The following is a 21,108-nucleotide window of genomic DNA, read 5'->3' as shown; positions in this document are numbered from 1 at the left end:
CCATTTCCTAAAATTGCAATTGAACTATTGATGGCAGTTGTCTTTTCCAGTATGAATGAGGTTGATTTAATTATTTAGGTTGGAAATAGTGCCACACTTACATTAATCTCTTACTTACTCTGATTTTAAATTAAATCTCCCCCATACTCAACAGAATTTATCATATATAGCTACAGCCAAAGCTAAGATAATGTTCTGTGATCGCGGCTTAGCACCTCTCTTTAACTCTATGCTTATCTCGTGAGACAACACTAGGTTCTAGGTTTTGTGTTCCTTACCGATTATTGTTATCATACAAATGTTAGTTTCAAACGCTAATAATACATAAAGTCGACATTTAAACATCTTCAAATGATTAAGAAATTATCTAGTATTATATTTAGTAAAACAATCAATGTTTTATCCTGGCCAAAATAATTGAATCATACAAGATTGAGGTATAGAGATGTGCGTTTCATGTGTCCCAAACGGAGAGAACAGTCTGCATTAATGCAGTCTTCTCCCTCCTTCCTTGATACATTTTCACAGAGGTTAGTAACTTTTCTCTGGTATAGCTTTAACATCTGCATATAAAGGGGGGAAAAACAGAGAGATCAATGAGAAATCTCTGGCATTCCATAATTTTTCTCAGTAAAACAGCTATTCATCCACCAATTGGCTTCAGAACTTCAAAATAATTGATAATCTGTAACATGTCCAAATACCAGTAAATGCTTGTAAGTCTGGCAACCTAAGTTCACCAAGACAAGAGAAACAAAAGAGAAAGACCCAACAACAACTTTGGAAAACCATTTTGATTCAAAATTATTGTGACCGTGCTACATAGATGGTGCATTTACATTATTAACCCGTGTCAAAGAAGCTTGCCGAAGCTCACAGACACTTGAGGATCACATAGGTGATTTTTACATGCAGAATCTATATGTAAGTAACAGTTACAGCCTAAATTTACAAGACAAGAAGAACTTTGCCTCCTAACCCACTGATCCCTCGAGCTTCAAGCTCATGAGCTGATGCACCTCGGCACCGAACTCGTCGGGGAGCTCGTTGAACACGTCGCGGCAGAACCCGGAGATCATGGCAGCCATAGCTTTCTCATAGTCGATCCCCCTCTGCTGGAAGTAGAATAGCTGGTCCTCACCGATCTTTGAGGTACTCGCCTCATGCTCGATGCGAGCAGTGGGATTTTTCACCTGACAGATAGAAAACAAATGTTCATGCATTCAAGGCAGCCCATATGATAAAACAAATTGAGACTCGGATATGCCTCTAAATGTATGCAGATGTTTATGCACTTTGAACAAAAGGGGGAAGAAAATCCCTGGTCAAACGAAACTGGTCCTAATTGCAGGACGATGCTCAGTTTCTGGGAAAAAAAACTACTTTAAGCATGTTCTAAACTAAAAGATGTTTTCCCAAAAAATAGGGTTCTGTATTAATGGTCATGACCAGATAAGATCAAGAAACCATAAAGATAGACGAGAACACCACTTTGAAGTCCTCCATAGCAGCCTATATTCAAAATTAATTCCAAAAAGCACTGTCCAAGACGAACTTTATGAAGTGCCTCAACTGTTGCTGTTGTATATAACAGTAATCAGTTATTGGTGCCTCCAAAACAATGGCAATCCACCAATCATTAACTATTTCATTGCAAATACAGTGAGAGAAGCTAGAAACCCTGGCAAACAAAATGCGACAGCAAAGAATCATCCAAGCAGCATGTGCTGTTACAAAGTAAGCATCTGACAAGTTCTTTAATAGTATGGTGAGGCAACATGAAAGTAAAAGGAACATATTTGTTAAATATCTATAAGAATACTGTTTAGTTAACTGATATTACAGAGACTAAAGAATCAGTTGTGGAATACCCACTAGTGCTGACAATAGACAGACTAGATTATTGGAAACTGCACCGTGAGCTCTTAAAATCCAAAGCTGTTTATCCAATATGGTAAAGCCCTAGAATAAAAAAATATCTCCTACTATATCTCCACAGGTCAAATATTGAGTTCAGGGCAGTCATTGTATTGTCAGAAGGGAAACCTCAGTTTCCAGGGAAGGAAGTGAATCAAGTAGAGCAATGATAGTTCAAAAATTGCCTTATATAGGCAATCCTACTGTTATACGGTCACTGCTTGCACTTTATAGTCATATTTATCGTCCTTGTTTGGTTTGGGCATCTAGGCAAAGTCTAATCCAATCCATAAAGGCAAAATAAAAGAGAAACGCAAAATTGTTCCAATGCAAATGCCATTAATGCCAGAGATTTATACAACAGCCTGATCGGGGTAACAACAGAAAGTCATCTTGGACAGCTCAAAGGGTGTTAAAATGAAATGTCTGAGATGTTTACCTAAATGAGCAAACTAAAGGTAAAAGGTCCCATTTCTAACCTCAAAATCAGAAGAATACAATTTTCTAATTGATTATTTGGCACAGTTCAAAAAGTCAGTTAGTGGAAGTAGTTTTCTTAATGAAGGTCCCATTTTGTGGCTTTCTTCACCACCTTCCACCTCTCTTTCGTACACCTCTACTATGCAACCTAAAAAATCTTCTCTTGAGCTTTTCTCGAATTCCCATTTTCTTAATGAACTAAATTTACAATCGTGGCCCATGGCCCACAATCAACGTAGTGCCCTCATCACCACTGGGATTGACAATTAGGAGTCAGAAGCCTCTACCACATGTCTACCAGATCAACAATCTCGATACCTCTTTGAGGAAATAGATTCATTTCTGCCCACACATTGGATGCTGAAACTGTCACCTTCATTTTCAATGAACTATTCCCAGAGCAAAGCACTTTTCCTACGAACACAAGCTCGAAACAAAGAGACTCTAAAAATCATTTGACAACCCCACCATTCAGTCTTTACACCTAGAAAGGCGCCAAACAGGATGGAAGGTGCCTTGACTAGAGCATAAAATACAAAACCACATATGCAAACCTCATTCTTATTAGATGTCTTTACTATAAAGCTTTTCCTTAATTGATGAGCCGGAAACTAATAGAATGAATTCCCAAGAACTTGGTCAATGACATCAATGCACTTCAGGAAAAGAGCAACTCAGATCCCAGTGAAGTCATCAACATGATAATGATATACCAAACTGTTGGATGATTAACGAGTACTAGCATAACCAATAACTAAGCTGTTCAACTGAATAGTCCAAATTGTCTTTACCTGGATATAGGGATAGGTGTTGGCAGCAGCTTTGTCACCAATGAGCATGGAATCACATTGCGAAGAATTTCGAGCATTTTCCGCCTTCGACTGGACCTGAACAAGCCCCCTATAGCAATTTCTAGAGAATCCAGCCGAAATACCCTTCGAAATAATCCTACTTCGGGTATTCTTCCCCTTATGTATCATCTTTGTTCCTGTATCTGCCTGTTGATGATTATTCGTCAACGCTACCGAATAGAACTCTCCCACAGTATCATCGCCCTCCAAAACTACACTCGGGTACTTCCAAGTAATGGCAGACCCTGTCTCCACCTGTGTCCAAGAAATCTTCGAGCGGTTTCCTGCGCAAAGGCCCCTCTTCGTGACAAAATTGTAGATCCCTCCTTTCCCGTCCTCATCCCCAGCATACCAGTTCTGCACCGTGGAGTACTTGATCTCCGCGCCTTCGGCACAATACAACTCGACCACAGCAGCATGTAGCTGATTCCGATCATAAGACGGGGCGGTGCACCCCTCCAGATACTCCACGAAACTCCGGTCCTCCGCCACTATCAGAGTCCTCTCGAATTGCCCGGTCTCCATCGCGTTTATCCTAAAATAAGTCGAAATCTGCATCGGGCACTTGGTGTCCTTCGGTATATAACAAAACGACCCATCACTAAACACCGCAGAATTCAAAGCAGCATAGTAATTATCCTCACTCGGCACGACTCTCCCCAGATACTTCCTCACGAGATCCGGGTACTCCTTAATCGCCTCGGATATCGAGCAGAAGATCACGCCGGCCTTGTGCAGCGTCTCCCTGTGGGTGGTCGCGATGGAGACGCTGTCGAGCACCGCGTCGACGGCGACGTTGGCGAGCCGGTTCCGCTCGTTCAGAGGGATGCCCAGCCTGTCGAAGTACTTGACCAGCTCCGGGTCGGCCTCGTCGAGGCTATTCAAGGCGGGCTTCTTCTTGGGAGCCGAGTAGTAGCAGACGTCCTGGAAATCGATCGACGGGTACGCGTTGTCCGACCACTTGGGCTCCTTCATCTTCAAGAACTTCTCGAAGGCGCTCAGCCTGAACTCGAGCATCCACTCGGGCTCCTCCTTGAGCTGCGAAATCAGCCGCACCGTCTCCCGAGAAAGACCCTTCGGGATCGAGAACGAATCGATATCCACGTTGAACCCGTACTTCTCGTCGTAATCGTTGAAGCTCAGGATCTGGGCGATCTTCTCGTCGTAGCTGGGGGCCGCCGGGGCGACGGCGGCGGCGGCGGCGGACGTGGAGGGGCTACCTGGGTCGGGCCGCCGCGTCTCGTAGCCCACGTCGGCGCGGACCCGGAGGCGGACGCCGCCGCCGCCCGCCGCCGGCCGGTGCGGCTCGAGGGCTTGAGGGCGTCGGTCCTGGGGCGAACCCATTTGAGAATCGTGGGGAATCGGAGGGGGATGAGGCGGCGAAGCGGGCGGAGGAGATGCCGTTGGCGAGCAGGGACGCCATGGTTAGTGGCTGAGAAAGAGGGAGAGGAGGCGAATAAGAAGAGGAAGAAGAAGGCAATTTTTGCTTTTAAAAAAATCGATTTTTGCTTTTTATATTTATTGTGGTGGGTGGTGGCCCTGGTGGGTGGCTTTCAATTTTTTTTTTTTTTTTTTTTTTTTTGCCCTTTCTATTTTGGTGAAACGCGAGTCGTTTTTGGCCGGGGAAATCCCGAAAATGGAAAATTAGGTCTGGAAAGTGAAAATACGAGGCGGGGTCTCGTGGGAACCACGTACCCACTCTCCTCTGGATGGTTCCTGTGGGCCCGGCCCACGTCCAGGTGCCCCACGGATGGTCCCGAGTGGGCCCGGCCCACACGTGAGGCCCAACTTCCCCAAGCCCTACTTTTATATACGTGAATTGGTATCGGAATTTTAATGTTTCAATAATGGATCGAAATGTCATGAGAACATTAACGGTGAATATTACAACTTCAGGATTCGACCCAATCGAAGGATCTCAAATTTTTGGCATCATGTGTGGGTCCATTATAAGGTTATGTCCACAATAATCGAGTAGAGGAGAAACGATTTTATTGTAATGCAAATTGCTGAAAATATAGATGTAGTCGTATCATAGAGAATTGGATAGAATGAAATCCAACTTCCAGGAAAGAAAATGATTTTTCCAATAAAAAATGGTTCGAACACTTGTAAATAATTGAGAAATCAGAAAGAACATCGAATTTGAAAATGGAGAATTAGAAATTAAGTTTGATAAGAGTGATAATATTAAGAATTTCATATAAAATTTCTTTCATGTACATTATGCTTATCGATCCTAACCATAGGGTTCGTCCTATGTTGGTAGGAAAAGAATCTACTCATCCTAGCAAGGGAAGGATAGCCTCAATGTCCAAGCTCCCCTATGTTTTTAGCTTTCCAAACCATGAAGAAATGGTCATTTTCACCCTACTTGGTGCTAATAAAGACTATTTCATGGTTACGAAAATGTTAGATAGTTAATTAGAGAGAGAGAGAGAGAGAGAGAGCGTGTGTTAATTGAATCCATTAATTTATGGTTGCTCTTTCATGGACAAGGTAACTAAATCTTCATTTACAATTATATCCGCTTTATGAAAGTAACTAATTTTCATGCGCTATGATGGCACAATCATTCTTATGTACATTTGTATAAGATTGCTTCCCGTGTAAAGTTAGATATAACCTAAAAATTGTTTTATACTTTTGGATGTGAAAATAGTGGAGGAGAGCAGCTTTTTTTTTCTTTCTTTTTTTTTCACATTTTTGTTGTGTGAGCACATTAAAGGAGAAAGATAAGAAACTTATGAACGTGAAATTATTGAAGTAGTGGTGAATAGTGATTGATGTAATCAGGACTAACTTTTCGGTCACGTGCGATGTGCATTTAAACTACAAAATCCACGATAATATGTCATCTCTTTCATTTATTGAAGAGTTAATATAAGGCGAACATTAAATTAAAAGTTTGTGTTGTATATAATATAGATACAAGCAAAAAAGAATATCACATATATCTTTTTATCCATAAGGTTTTGTTAATGCCATAAGTCAAAAGTAGTAAAGATGCGAATCTTAAGATCTCCAATACTTTCATATCCTAAATATGATTCGAATTAAAATTTTGAGACTAAAGTTCGGATCTTTCATCATATCTCTTTCTTTAAGATCCAATATCTTTTGTGGACAGCGCACTTGTTATTTTCTTGAAAAATGCTTAGGTTATTTTCTGATATGACAATAAAGAAGAAGCATATGCATATTTAACAATTTCAAAGTATTTATGAGGATACAAAAGAAATTTATGTAGAAGATAATTACACAAATGATTCGTGGATTTTAACCCAACATGCAATATCATTCTTAATTTTTTTTTTGTTCAATGTGGGTCCCAAACTTTATCCCAATAATTTATCTAGAAAACTTTTGTTTTATTCAACACAATCCCCTAATTTTTAGTACATACTTCTCTGACCTATTTCCTCCGTTGACCTTTTAAGAACCTGCTCAGATCCAAATAATTATCATCGGACTTGAATTAATGAAAAGATGATATTGAACATTTCCATATGATCTAAATTATAATAAAGTTAAAGAATTATATTTAATAAATTAAAATTCAAGGGCGATATCATATCGGCCTAAAATTTAGGAATCATTCGTGCTATTATTTAAAGGGACTCGAAAATAAACCAGTAAGAGATAGAATTTTCAAAACTCACTGAAATCCCCAGAAGGGAAAATTCCCTATTGGTCCGTGCCCAGCACGCGCCGCCTAATTCGCTAGCGCTCGTCATTTTCCGCTCCGTCTAATCGGAAAGTACGAGAAAAAAGCCGAAGCATTTATTCATTTATCAGAAAATAAAAAATAAACAAATAAACAAATAAAAAGACTGAATTTCGTTTTCTTGATTCGAGCCCTCCTCTCTCTCTCTCTCCCTCTCCCTCTCTCCCTCTCTCCGACTCCTGCAAGTGCTTCATTCGCGCGCCGGCCGGCGACCCGAGAGTCAAGAACGGCCGACCGGGTCAACGTTCGTTCGTTCGTTGGTCGAGTTCGGGGAAAATAAGGAGTGGGTTTCGGGTTTCTTGTCTGTTTCCCGGGTTTGGAAGAACGGGGTGGAGGAAAAGATGGCTCAAGCAGTGGAGGAATGGTACAAGCAGATGCCCATCATTACTCGGTCCTACCTCACGGCCGCAATCGTCACCACCATCGGCTGCTCCCTCGAGGTTCGCCTCTCGGCCGACGCCCTCCGTTCTTTTTATTCGGTGAATTGAAGATTCGGATTGGACCGGTTCTTGATTTTCTTTCTGATTTTTTTCTTGTTTGTGGGTCGTGATGGGTCGGGTCTGATTCGTCTAAATTGCGGGTTTCTTGCTACTGGGTCGACGGATTGGAGGTTGATCTTTGGTGGGTTGGTTGCATTTGGGAGATTTTCCGTGTGTGAAGTTTCGGCTGTTTCTCCGAGTTTGGTAATTTGATCAATTGATTGTATGCGAAGAAGTGCGGGATGTTCGGTGAGTGAATGACGGTGCTTTGGGTTGTGAAAGAGGTTTGGTTGTGGGGGGGGCTTTTGGAGTCAAATCTTTGTCTTACGATTCTGCCCGGGCCAACTAGTTGTGTTCCGGATTGGGATCTTGATTTTGTGTCTGATGGTAATTTTGCTCTTTTGACCGTGCAGATAATATCACCTTATAACCTTTACTTGAATCCAAGGCTCATCTTCAAGCAGTATCAGCTATGGCGCCTCGTCACCAATTTCTTGTACTTCCGCAAGATGGGTAGAGTCCTGAGCTCATGTCCGCATATGTTAGATGTGGGTGAATTGGCACAGTGATACAAAAGTACCACGCAGTTAATGATGTTAGTTGGAGTAAAGCTTTCAGTTTACAAATTTCATGTTCTTGTCATCATAATCGTCGTCATTATCTTGTTTCACATAGTTTCAAAATGGACTCCTTAGAGAACCCATCCTCAATCTCTGAGCTTCGTTACCTCATGATACGCTTGAGTAACTTGAATATCTTCTAAGAATCTACAAACTCTCAGTCAGTAGGCTAGGTGTTACCCAGTTTCTTAAAGGAAAAATATATGAACTCTTTAACCTGCATCATGCTCCATCCGTGCATGATCTATTCTGTTCTTCAGTGTATTCGTGGCTCCTATGAATGTGCTACTGACTGCCTTTAGCAGAAAAAAAATAACCCTGAAAAGGAATCAGGTTTACCCTTCTCTATGGGATCATCCTTGAAAATTGGACATACATTCATTATCACAGGGTATTATAAATTCAAGTTATCATTTCACAAAGTTGGACAGACAGTCACTTGAGATGTTTGATTGGACAAAGTGGTTTCTTGTCATTTCGGTTTTTCTGTGTCTCCTAAATGTCATTGCTTTCGAGAAGATTCTTGAGAGCAATGGCCTTCATCACAGATCATTTGAACAGTTCTCAAAGGATCTGAGATTTACTTATGCCCACAATTAGTTGCAACTCCGCTAATTTAAGCTTCACCTTCTTTTTTTTCCCATTTGATTGCAGATCTGGACTTCTTATTCCACATGTTCTTTCTTGCTCGGTACTGCAAGCTTCTTGAAGAGAATTCTTTTAGGGGAAGGACAGCTGATTTCTTTTACATGCTCTTATTTGGCTCCACTGTGTTAACTGGAATCGTTCTTATTGGAGGAATGGTACCTTATGTATCAGAATCATTTGCAAAAATTATATTTCTTAGCAACTCACTGACTTTCATGATGGTGAGTTTTGGTCTCTTTGCGCAATTGCCAATCATGACTTAAGTGGACTGATAATGTCCTGATGCGTGCTTTTGCTTTTTGTGTTTTGCGCAGGTTTATGTGTGGAGCAAGCAAAATCCTTTTATCCATATGAGTTTCTTGGGTCTCTTTACGTTTACCGCAGCTTACCTACCGTGGGTAAGTAAGATTATTATTTTTCACTCCTAGAAACTGTTCCAAGAAAGTGAGATAACTAACTGCTTGTTGGTTTTACTGCATGAGACATGATTTATCAGGTTCTGTGTCTGTTCCTAGTTGCTTAGTCAATAAAAGAAATCGACATCTGGGGTTTTAGCTTACTAAGCACACCAGGCTTAGAGTTTATTTCTTTCGTTGTAAAAAATAGGCATTTATCTTGAGCACTCCTAATATTTATTCATAAACTTCTCCAATTTCTTATTCAGCAAATGTCATTCACTTGGAAATTTGGATGCACATGCAATTGAGTTTGTGTTTCCTCTTTGCAGGTTCTTCTGGGATTCTCAGTGCTCGTAGGTGCGAGTGCGTGGGTGGATTTATTGGTAAGGCTCTGTGGCTGTATTACTTTGATGGTGTTGAGTGCTTGGATGGATGCAGTCTGAAAGTTCAATTTCTGTTAGGCTGAGCTGAGTGAGACATCATTGTTAACGTTCATGTTCTGCTTGGAGGAGCTCTTGGGTTGGCTCTACATTGCAGATATGCTTAGCTGTAACTTTTGCAGAGTGAAAGATAAGAACTAGGCTCTTAGTCAATAGTGTTTAGTTTCTTGAATGATGTAGAATCATCCCACCCTCTTCAGGAGTAAAGATCCACTAAAATCAACATAACTCAAAAATCTAAGATCAAGCAACTCTGAGTGTGCTTCACATCTTTTGGCTCGAAATATCAATCTTATCATGAATAGCAAACACATATAGACAGTCCCATTAGTCTGTGAAAGCTCCTGTCTGGTGGCTGGTGTTAACATAATGATGTTTGTTGTTATTCCACCGCCTATTCACCAAGATCACTGTAGATTATTGATGGGTGGTGTTATTACTACACCCTTTGTGGCTAAAACATACCATTTTTATGTTAACTGACCAAATTACCCTTCAGTCACAAGAGTTGGTTGAATATTAATAATTGTTACTACCCCTCCCTCTTTCAATAAGAATGGTTTCATCATCTCTCTCCTTCACATACCGTAAGTGTGCAAGTTTCCAAAAAGCAATTGGTTAACTTATCTCCACTGTTCTTTTAAACTAGAAAAATTGAAAGATGCCTTTATTCTAAGTTAAACTATGTATCGAAATTAGAAATATATTTCCTATTTGCTGCAATCATGAAGCCATTAGCTTGTTGGAGATATAATGTTCTAAAAAGTTGAGTTGTTAGAAAATCGAACAATTTTTTTCTCTAAGTTTTAATTTATTTTGATGGAAGTCAAAATCTAGCTTGTTGTAGCTCTTTCACATTCATACTTATATTTACTCATAGAATAAAGTTCTACGGGTATTATGGTTCACAGGCAATGTTAATGACAGTCTTCCTGATTGAACTATAAAGACAAGTTAAGTCTGGATTTTTCACGTTCCTTCTTCTTTTCAGTTTCATGGTTTTAAGATTAGAATGAACAAACGAATTAAAGTCCTAGATTTTGTTTTTTGGTATTTTAAAGGTAAAATAAAGTTACTCTCTTCAAGGTATGTGCAAGAGAGAAGAAAATAGCGCCCTTCTATACTAACGTGTGTAATCTATTGTTGTGTTTTGTGTTATCTAATTACAGTTCTATGGTAATTTTCTGCTGTGCTGGTCCTTATGCTCAAAATGAAATATTATGATGCAGGGAATGATAGCTGGTCATGCCTACTACTTTCTTGAAGACGTGTATCCACGGATGACGGGTCGTCGGCCCCTAAGAACCCCATCATTTATCAAGGCTCTATTCGCTGATGAGGCTGTCGTGGTTGCACGGCCAGCAGCCGTGAGATTCGCCGCCCCTCCTCCAGAGGAAGTTCACCAAGATTGATGGCATTGATAGCTGAGACAAGAAGAGTTTTATGGTTTAGCTTATTCTACTGTTGAGACAGAAATCACAAGGATAGCGGAACAATTCTGGTCCTTTACCGTAGAAAAACACTCCTGCGCATGCTTTGGTGCTTGTAATTAACCATCAACTGCTTTTGAGCGTAACCTGATATATGCTATTCAGATTTTCAAGTTGTGCAGTTTTGAAGTTGAGTCCTTAAGTTCTGAGTGGATATAGCATTCTTGTGCAAAAGTCGGAGCAGGTATCATTCTTTGTTTAGCTTCACACAAAGTTTGGATTCTCATAGCTTCACACAAAGTTTGGACTCTCTCTCTCTCTCTCTCTCTCTCTTTCTCTCGGCTTACTGTACTTGATTCTTGCTTAGATAAACTGTATGGTGGCTTCTGAATTCTGCTACAACTGATGTGAGGCCATGGCAGACTTGTGTGTGTTTCTTTTTTTTTAATGGGTTTTATATTCTTTTGCTATTGTCGCAGAACAGACTGCTAAACAAAATTAAAGCAACCGTCGGGGTCATGCAATTTCATCTTCTTCTGTAGAAAAAGAGGGAAGACTTTATAAATACGATACATTACAGACAAATTTGGAATGTTACCATCGCCTATGAAGAATCACCAACCGCGGATTCAATTTTTAGAGTTTTCAAATGAGAAAATGCTTATTTCCTTTTCTTTGTTTTTCTCTTCCTTTTCTTGCCAGTAGGACCAAATGTTCATATCAAAAGAATGAGTCAGTTCCAAGGCTTACTACAATTAATTGCTTCACTATTGCAGATTTGGTTATATGCTTTGTGTAGTTGTTGCAGTTTCTGCAGTTGCAGGCAATCCTCCATCTTATGAGATTGTCTTTAAGTATCACGTGCAAGAGAAGTTTTTCTGGGTGATGATCTGAAAATTTCCATGCACTTGTCATTTGTCAAGACTTTTGAGATTTTGATTTCCTGGTAGAGCAGTTATGTTGGTAGCGTCTAGTCCGTTTAAGACATGATTCGCTCGTGAGGAATCCTATGAAATTGGAGTTGGAACCGCTTAGATTCATCAGTGCAAAGGAGTTTATCTCTGATAAATGTCATTTTGAGCATCAAATGAAGACGGGCAGATTGTATATACATACCCCAGATCAAGACTTGCCAGGCTCTTAAATTGCACAAAATCTACTGCAATGTCAAAATACAAATTTTTAAATGACGGTAAGCATCAAAATTTCAGAGTCAGCAGGTTAAATTTAGCATCACCGCCACTTATCCAATGAAACAGCAGGTGATATGTGCTCGTCCAATTAGCAATTTCGGTCCCCCGAACGAAGGATGATAATAGCAGTTGTTTGTGCAAATTCTAAATGACAGCAGATACCAACATCCATTTTAACCGGAAGTCAAGGGCGTCCATCCAATTTACCCAATCCTTAACAGCGAAAATTGCTGCAGAGAAACACAAAGAACCAAACTTTTTCACTGAAGCTTCAAATGTCCAAAGGCAAGGAGGAATTATAGGCCACATCCAAACTTCTTTGCTCTTTATCTGACAGAAAAAACTGAGAACTGAACTTCCTGTTTTTCGTTGGTAACCATAGATCATTTGTTGCTGGCTCTAGAGTAAAGACAATTGGAACGCAGATGAACTCGAACTAATAGCAACAAGCAACCACAAGCCATAAGGTACCCCAATCTGCAATTTCTTCGAGGGTTAAATGGCGATTCCGACCAAATACAACTTCTAAAGCAAAGCCCTAACGTCACAACAGGATACAAGCGTTCTGAAAGAAAAAAATGGGAATAAACTAAGATATCATTTCCAATCACTTTTCAAGAGCACAACAAGCCGTTGACAACTCTGAAAAAGAATCGACACCTAGCACCTAAAAGAGGCAGGGGCTTCTCCTTTTACAGATGTTGACCCAAAAGGCATGCAAAAGGTATCAAAGAACCAATTCTACAAGTCACACAGTCCGAAGAAATCAACAACGATGCTGTCCCCTTTGGCAAACTTGAGGAAACTTCATAATGTACAAAGCGCGGGCAAACCATCGGCGTCCTGTGCCACCTCAGAATCAGATGTCTGAATTCTTTTCTGGCTTCACTTGACTTACTCAAAGCCAATGGATGAGGCATGAAATCCCATCTTGAGTGGGTGAAGAATACTTAAGCAGGCAAAAATGAACTATGGCTATTGGATAGGGTGATGTTGGGCCGATATCCTCTTAGGAGGCAGCTTGCGTAGGATGTAGAGGACTAAAGCAGAAGGCAGGATCTCAACCAGCTGGCACAAAAGGAAAATAAGTTTACATACCAAATTCATAAACGGCAACACGATCACAGACAACTTGAGTAACAACCATAACTGAGTTAAGAGAATACCATGTAGTATAACAAATTCAAAATTGGATGATCCAAAACATCAAGTGATGCATCTGAATCAAAAGTTGATAGAAGAACCTGCATATAAGAAGCATTGCATCATTACATCAAGGTACTATCAGCAAGGCAAAATGCATATGATTGCTCCATTCCAAATTATGTTCAGTTGATAGTTTAGGTTCTTGTCTAGCCCAGCCATCATACCATACAGGTTGGGAAGAAATTGACATTGTCCCAACCGAGGGGACAAAGTAGTAGTCCAAGTGCAAGAAAGTCTCCAATCTGGGTCGATAATTGGTGAGATTCTCTGGTTAACTCTAAGCAGAGGTAAAGTTAGTAGTTCCTGGTGACAAGTACAACATCAACACGCTTTATCTCTATGCTGTCAAAATTACTCTACCAAGAATCCTCTTCTGAAGCACTTTGGCAAAGTCAAGTTTATGGCGATCTCCAACTGGGTTTGAATTTTTTCAACTGAGAGTCCAAACTCCCAGTGCTTTAAAGTGACAACCTTTTTCAACATCCAAAATGTGTTCACATCCAATTGTAGTCAATTCTTTATTTCTGAATAAATTAGAAGTACCAAAGAAGACATGGTTATTGGGTTAAAAGTTCATATGAAACAACTATGACTGCTTGCCAGGGGCTTTTAGATTTTTTAAGCCCCTGACGTCCCACAGGAGAAGAGAGTTCAGTCTTGGATCATAATGTTATGTTTCCATCATACAAATGCCTTAACTTTAGTCTAATCTTTGTGTCTATGGCTGCAAAAAGCCAATGACAAGGGCATTATAGACGCAACTCAAACACCTCAAGGCTCAAGTATGTTTACTATTGACATTCGACAACCTCGGTCCAACTGACCTATATGCCGATTTGGATATTTACCCTTTCTTATTTTTTAATATTATCGCATTAGATAAGATGACATCATAAGCAACAGAACCAGCCATTCAACTGATTGACCTGCCAACTGTTCCTCTTGTTTCTAAGAGCAATCTTTTTCCGAAAACATTTAATAAAGCCAGTGTTAGTAAGAAAATTAGCAAGAAAAAGCTGATCGCCGTTATGTATTAAACAAAGAATCCTAAAAGTTGTTAGCTAACTATTGGATAGAGATATAAACAACTAAAGTGTCCGTATTTATTGGCTTGCACTTGGCCAAAAAGAGTTGTGAAAAGATCATTTTTCTCAAAAGTTTTAACTTTTACAAATCTGGCCCACCAACATACTGGTCAATAGTCCCTTTCTCCCGTAAGTCAGACCTTACATGTGAATCACAGGACTTGCATTATTTTTATGCTGATGAGATAAGATAACCAGAGATTAAAACACAATAAACAGTAAAGAGTGTCGAAATTCCAACCCTTAACTAGTGCTGTGATATCATGTGAATTAATTGTTGTTCCAAAAAGAGTGTATGTCTTAGCACATCTGTTAACAAGAGTCATTGCTTGCTGCAGCAAGTTCTCTAAGCCTTCTCTGCTGGGGGCACCTTGACTGATACTCATAATTGAAGCCAACAGGCAATTCAGTCCTTTTGGTAGGGCGGGGATGGGTTTAGGGGGGTTTGCCGGGTTCAATACTCAGCAGGTTGAACCCAAAGTTGCAGAGGGCACTAGCCATATGAGCCAACTAATCTGACCAACAAAGTGATGTAATTAGGTGTATTGAGGTACGCATTTTATTGCATTTCTTATCAGGATTGCTAGGTGGTGAAAGGGGAAGTGGCCTTTATTTCCACGTCAAGACCTTAAAAGAAATACAAAGCTTCAACTAGAAATGGCAAGAAAAGGCTAATAGCACTGTTTTGAAGTCGTCATTGTTATATATTGTATTTTCTATTCTTTTGGCCAAGTCAAGTCTAGTAAAAATTTCACCCAAAAAAAAAAAAAAATTCTCATCAATTAAACAGGAAAAAATAATATTAGTAGGGATGTGCATCAGGTTTGAAACTGTAAGTAGCAGTATGGAAGACTATGTCAAAATTGGAACTTACCACCGAACACCTGATAATAAAACAGGTGAAGCATATAGCTGTAACAGATCCAACCTGCAAGAGAATGCAGATCTTGTGTCAAAGTAATTAAAATGAAGTCAAAAATTCCTTTTGACATTCTTCGCAAGTTATCTTAATGCAATGTGTTTGACAAATGGCATGTCTTAAAAGATGACTGTATATGTACAATCCCTTCAAAGCACTGGTTTTGTGACATTAGCAAGAGGTGAACAAGATATTTTGCAGCAGCTCCAAGGGTGGGTGACTCAAGTAGCATGCACACAAGACACTCAATTAGTGTATTAGTTAAACAGCAGCAGCTTATCACACTTTACCACTTCCATTCAGCTACCACTTGCTACTTTCAGATCACAAATAGAAATGGATGTGCAGAACAAATATAATCAGGAGTTCAAGACATCTACTACATCCCATCCAGCATGCCCTTAGTGCTGACAGACCTCATATAGATGTTCAGATCGATAATGATTAAACTGGATAACACTTCAAGAATGGTTTTAAGGCAATCTATAGATAGGCAGCAATGGAGATGGCTGTGACCAATACACAAGAAGTTCTTCACACTAAACTAGTACTTGTGGCGATCCCCTTATCAGTTTGTAACCTACGATTCTCCGGTAAATAGATGTTGAGACAGACAGATGCCGAGATCATAAAAACCCGATAAAATGCCCAAAGCCCACTACAATACGATGAGAACCTATGCCTAAAGCCTGCTACAATATGATGAGCGGAAGGAAAAATTAGACGAGAAGGAGGGCTACATACCTCATGAAGCTTTTTCCTCCTCCCTTTAGATTCAATAGGAAAACGCCTTAGCATGGAAAATAATCTAAAGCAAGTCATGATAATAAATGGAATTATTTAGCCAATGTACAAAAAAAGCCACGAAGATAAGATAGCATTGGGTAAAAAGCATATGAAGGCCAAGATGCAATGATCGCAATAACCATCAAAGGTGCTGCAGAACCCACCTTCCTCCATATAATAAGAAACCCAATGCAGCTATTATTGAGATAACTGCAAGAATCAAGTATAATATGGAGTTAGTGGAATGACAGGAACTAAAATAGCTACAAGGAAGTGTAATAAAGAGAAATATATTTTTAGCTCAGGAAGTAAAAATGGAATGTCACCTGCAATAAATATCCTCCCAATAAGTTCCACAACACTGTTGTCGTCTATCCACAGATAAATCCAGATGCAAACCTGATGTGAAAATTACATCCATCCGCATGAGGGACGAGGACGAATAATATGATAGAATTTCTACAACCTAAATCTGAGTCGCACATTCCAGGAGCTGACTTATGCTGCACTATCGCTAACAGGCTAACAACTGTCTTGTAGAATGATTTAAAAAGGTAACAAGGATGTATACAAATTCCTGTCAACTAAAGGATCAGAAAACATAACACCACAACTTCATAATGACATGGATACATTGTAATGTTGACTTTATTATTGATTTTTGGTCCTTGATGAATTTACTACAATCGGCAAGCCCAGTTACTCATTCCATACATAAGGGCTGTAACAGTGTGAGTTAATTCAGGAATCTGGATCCTGGTTCCTCCGACTTGGGTATGCAGAATTGAAATGACTTTGAAAGCTGAAATCAAGCAATCCACTTGACTCAATCATCAGCAATTTGAAACTACAAGCAGCTGGGCTAACCAATTTGAAGCTTTACATTAACATGGATACTAGACAAGCAAATAAGCAAATTGGAAAAGTTTGAAAGGATAGTTATGAAAGCCATGTGCCATACACAGAAATGATACAAGGGTGAATTTCACACTGATATAATGCTATCTATTGCTGCATTCAAAAGTGCAGCACCAAATTTGCCTATATATTAAAAGCATTAATTTATTGAGTCTATTTATAATAAAAAATGTCAAAATAGAAAAGCAAGAAAAAAGAAAGACAAATCTAACACTCCAAATATTTAGGAAAAGTATTAAATATTTGATTAGTACTCGAAGATCGTTCTGTGAGAGATATACCTGTATAAAGTACATAGCACCATTTATAGATAGATAATATATCTTCAGCTTATCCGATGGTAAACTTCTCGCCTGCGCATCAATAGATGCCCATAGGTCAAAATCTCACAACTCAAAGATAGCTAGAACAGAAGTATTATATATATTCCTCAAAGGAAGCAGATCCAACATTACTTGAACAAAGCTATTTGTAATTACCTGGTGATATATCTCAGCCCAAAACAGTACTAAGAGAGTATAAGTAGAAAAAAACAGAAGTCCGGGAAGATCCAACAGAACCAAAGTTAGCACCTGCTCCACATACATTAACTCAATAAGCAACAAAATTTTCACAGAAAAATAGAGATTTTAGTATTTAAACAAGTGGTTTACAGTGTGTATAGAGAATCAACATAATTTGACAATGTTAGTGAGGATGCCAATGAAATTAAGGGAGATTTACAACCCAAATGAACTTTACAACTAGATGTATGATCTTGTTTAAGGGTTAGCTACACAATGTCCTTCAATGAGAGTAGAACCACCAGAGGAAAAGACTATATAGGTGATGCAGCTAATCCAATATGTATGATCCATAAGAAGCATCTAAATGCCACAATCCTTTGCATCAGAATCAGAAGTCTAAGTGATACAGACTCATTTCTTTGTCACTGTTCCAATTTATAAGAACAATCTGTGAGGAATAATATGGCAATCTATGAATTCTTTAGTCTAGTTGATGGCTCAAAGGATTCAGACTGCAAGATGGACAACAAAAGTTCTCAGTTGTAAATGCTAGCAACAGTAATATTACAGTTCCCTTCTCTGAATATGAATTCAACTTTGCCCAACATAGTAATTAAGCGACGCTCCTTTTTCATCCCTGTTCTAACTCTTCTAAACTGATCCTGATTTAAAAGATTTTTAAATTATTTATGCTTATAGGGGCAAGCCATATCCGGGGAGATTCGTGAGCCAATGTATTTCGTAACAAAGGAAGATAAAAATCAACAAATTCAAGACCAAATTTATTATCTAATCATTTTCCAACAGTTAGAAACTAAAGAACTTCAAGCAACAAAAGTTCTCATATCGACTGTGTTATTGAGATGATTAAAATTAATGCAGTATGATGCGTTATAGTTATTAAAAAAAAAAAAAAAAAACAGACTAGATCACATAACCAAAATTAACAGTGGGGGAACCCTGGAGGACTAACCTTTGGCTGCAACACGAATACTTGCTTATGGAATGCAAACACAAGAGCACGTACTGAAAATAAAGGCAAAAGTAAGCATTCGAAAATTCTACAAACCAAATGGGACTGAAAACAAAAAGTTCTTAATCTCTACCAACACTCAGATACATTACCTCCGTTGACTATAAAGTTCATGAGATGGAAGACCTTTTGTGTCGTCCAACCGTACTCGGGCACTCTCAACTCGATCCTCACCAGCTGAATCTGCAATAATCACAAGCCAAAAAGACGGCGCCTTTCACAACAATGCAGCGGGATTCAAACGCAAGGCTCAAAAGGGGTTCCTAAAAATCCAGTCGAATTCTAAACAAACTCAGTTTCCGAACTATCGGGTTTCAAGATATCCTCATAATGGGGGCAACTCAACACTAAAAAGACCGCGGCTTTCTCCCAAAACGAGAGAGTAGGGAGGTAATCCTCACGTCAACCGAACACTTGCCAATCAAGTTAGCGCTTTTCACTAAAACCAAACCAAAACTGTAGCGTAACGCCTCAGCACACACTGCACTAATTGTTATTTAAACACAACGTCAATGCCCAACAAACCCAATCCAATCCAACCCAACCCAATCCAATCCTACTGATCCTCAAACCAAACCAAAGCTCGACAAGCTGCTGCGTCGCCGGCAACCTCGATCTCAAGTAGCGATGAGAGAGAGAGTAGAGAGAGAGAGAGAGAGAGGGGACCAGGGCGACGGCGGCGACGAGGGCGTAGGCGCCGGAGAGGGAGAAGAAGAGGGCGTCCTGCCACCGGCTGGATTCGTTGATGTCGTCCCACCAATCGGAGGAGGCGAGGAAGAGGGACTCCATTGGAGGCGCGTGCAGCCTCGGCAGCGGCAGCAGCAGCAGCGCTCCCCTCATTACCCTTTCTCTCTCCTCTCTCTCTCTCTCTTCGGGAACGAGCACTGTCTTCTGGCTAGAGAGAGAGAGATGGAGGGAGGGAGGGAGACCTCGAAGGAAGTGCGAGCATACAAAAAATTAGAAACGAGGGAAGGAACCTGACAGTAGAGAGAGAGAGAGAGAGAGAGAAGGTGGGGAAGTCTAGAGCGAGAGAGGTTGCTAGTCTGACAGGTGGTCACGCACGGTGGGAGTTGGGGAGGAGGGGAAGGTGGGGAGTGTGCGGTGAAATTAAGAGAGCAATCATCAGGTGCATGATGGTTCATGTGGATCTAATCTGTGAGTGCACGTGCGTGCATGCATCGTTAGATCGTGTGGATTTATGTGAAGATGCGTTGATCGGTGCACCGATGAATTATGACCTGAAATCGGTTAATTCATCGGGTGCATTGATTGTGTAATAAGCAAGCAATAAGGACGTGCGTAAGCAAGTTTACAAAAAAAAAAGAAAAAGAGAGGCCTTTTTATTCTTCATATCGCGAATCATTAGATATGAACTCAAAGATGAAGAGAGAAACAAAAAATTAAGAGAGCAATTATCGAGTGCATGTTGGTTCATGTGAATTTAGGATGTGTACGTCGTCAGATCGTGTGAATCTCATATGAAGGCGTGTCGATTGGTGTATTAATGAATTACTACTGGAGGAGTCGTAAAGTTGGTCGGTTTGGTGAGTTTTGATTATTTCATCGGGTACATTAATTGTACAATCAGCAAGCAATAAGTTCGTGTAAACAAGTAAAAATAAAGACATTTTTATTCTTCATGTCCAGGATTACGTCACGGATCATTAGATAAGAATCCGAAGGTGAAGAGAGAAGCAAACAATATCATTGCCCTGTAAACAAAGAGTTTGAGAGTAAGTGTTATGCAATCTCCCAAATCTTTTTTTTTTTTTTTCCAAAAACAAGAGAGAGAATAGATTTTTTGTTTCTATACCACGTATCCTATTTTGGCAGCAATAAACAAAATGGACACCGGTAGTATGCTACCAAAGAGAGGACATAATGTGAATTCTTGAGAGCTCCTCTAATCCCCAATAAACCTCATTATAATTGTCAAAAATTCGATTGCATCCATTCTCAAATTTCACTTGGTAGTCAATTTCATTTTCTAGATAAAGCAACGATACCATTAAGTTCTTTTTTTCAAATTTATCAATGTTTCAAACCCTATGACGACCCAAAAAGCCCATGAATTTTGATTTAATAATTTTAAATTTGCTTAATATGATTCATAAATTTTTACCCAATATATACTATGTAAAATTTTCATTTACTGGCCCTTAGATTTTTTTATGTGATTAAGTGATGATTCTTTCGTTAATTCAAGCTGTGATCATTTTGAATGAATCGAAAGTTCAAAAATCACACGATACATTGAGCTACAATTCAAGTTCAGGATGCGTTAGCATCATTTTTCCCGTTGAGAATTCTCTTTGGCCCCAAAAAAATAGAAAAGAAAATTTCTCTCTATACATACATGCATATATATATATATAGGGATCGGGAATTGGCACGTGCGGGGGATCATGCGATCCGCGGTAGTTTTTCAGGGGGAAGGAGGAGATGCCGTGGAAGATTCCCGCACGCGGGGGC

At 39.7% G+C, this 21,108-nt stretch overlaps 3 protein-coding genes across 4 annotated transcripts; 1 reads left to right on the top strand and 2 right to left on the bottom strand.

Moving 5' to 3' along the window:
• Positions 1-765: 765 nt before the first annotated feature.
• LOC104447599 (UPF0051 protein ABCI8, chloroplastic) lies at positions 766-4,707 on the bottom strand. The gene is made up of 2 exons (XM_039312986.1): positions 3,189-4,707; positions 766-1,193 (listed from the first exon to the last, which is right to left on the bottom strand). Exons 1-2 carry the CDS (start codon positions 4,590-4,592, stop codon positions 975-977), a joined length of 1,623 nt encoding a protein of 540 aa, XP_039168920.1. The 5' UTR covers positions 4,593-4,707; the 3' UTR covers positions 766-974.
• A 2,391-nt stretch (positions 4,708-7,098) lies between these two features.
• On the top strand, positions 7,099-11,192 carry LOC104445722 (derlin-2.2). 2 transcript variants are annotated; one of them, XM_010059637.3, is made up of 6 exons: positions 7,099-7,415; positions 7,868-7,967; positions 8,729-8,943; positions 9,037-9,120; positions 9,450-9,503; positions 10,790-11,192. In XM_010059637.3, exons 1-6 carry the CDS (start codon positions 7,317-7,319, stop codon positions 10,970-10,972), a joined length of 735 nt encoding a protein of 244 aa, XP_010057939.1. In that variant the 5' UTR covers positions 7,099-7,316; the 3' UTR covers positions 10,973-11,192. The 2 variants fall into 2 exon arrangements, with proteins under 2 accessions (XP_010057939.1, XP_010057940.1); XM_010059638.3 differs by lacking the exon at positions 7,099-7,415 and adding an exon at positions 7,545-7,703.
• A 1,443-nt stretch (positions 11,193-12,635) lies between these two features.
• LOC104445723 (tobamovirus multiplication protein 1) lies at positions 12,636-19,613 on the bottom strand. The gene is made up of 11 exons (XM_010059640.3): positions 19,303-19,613; positions 18,729-18,819; positions 18,577-18,629; positions 17,577-17,669; positions 17,379-17,450; positions 16,506-16,578; positions 16,344-16,389; positions 16,138-16,201; positions 15,349-15,402; positions 13,350-13,427; positions 12,636-13,251 (listed from the first exon to the last, which is right to left on the bottom strand). Exons 1-11 carry the CDS (start codon positions 19,474-19,476, stop codon positions 13,159-13,161), a joined length of 891 nt encoding a protein of 296 aa, XP_010057942.2. The 5' UTR covers positions 19,477-19,613; the 3' UTR covers positions 12,636-13,158.
• Positions 19,614-21,108: the final 1,495 nt, after the last annotated feature.

Source organism: Eucalyptus grandis, chromosome 5 (genome assembly GCF_016545825.1).
Source record: "Eucalyptus grandis isolate ANBG69807.140 chromosome 5, ASM1654582v1, whole genome shotgun sequence".
Lineage (NCBI taxonomy): Eukaryota > Viridiplantae > Streptophyta > Magnoliopsida > Myrtales > Myrtaceae > Eucalyptus > Eucalyptus grandis.
Note: the sequence above shows the minus strand (reverse complement) of the source record. Positions and strands in the feature narration are given on the sequence as shown.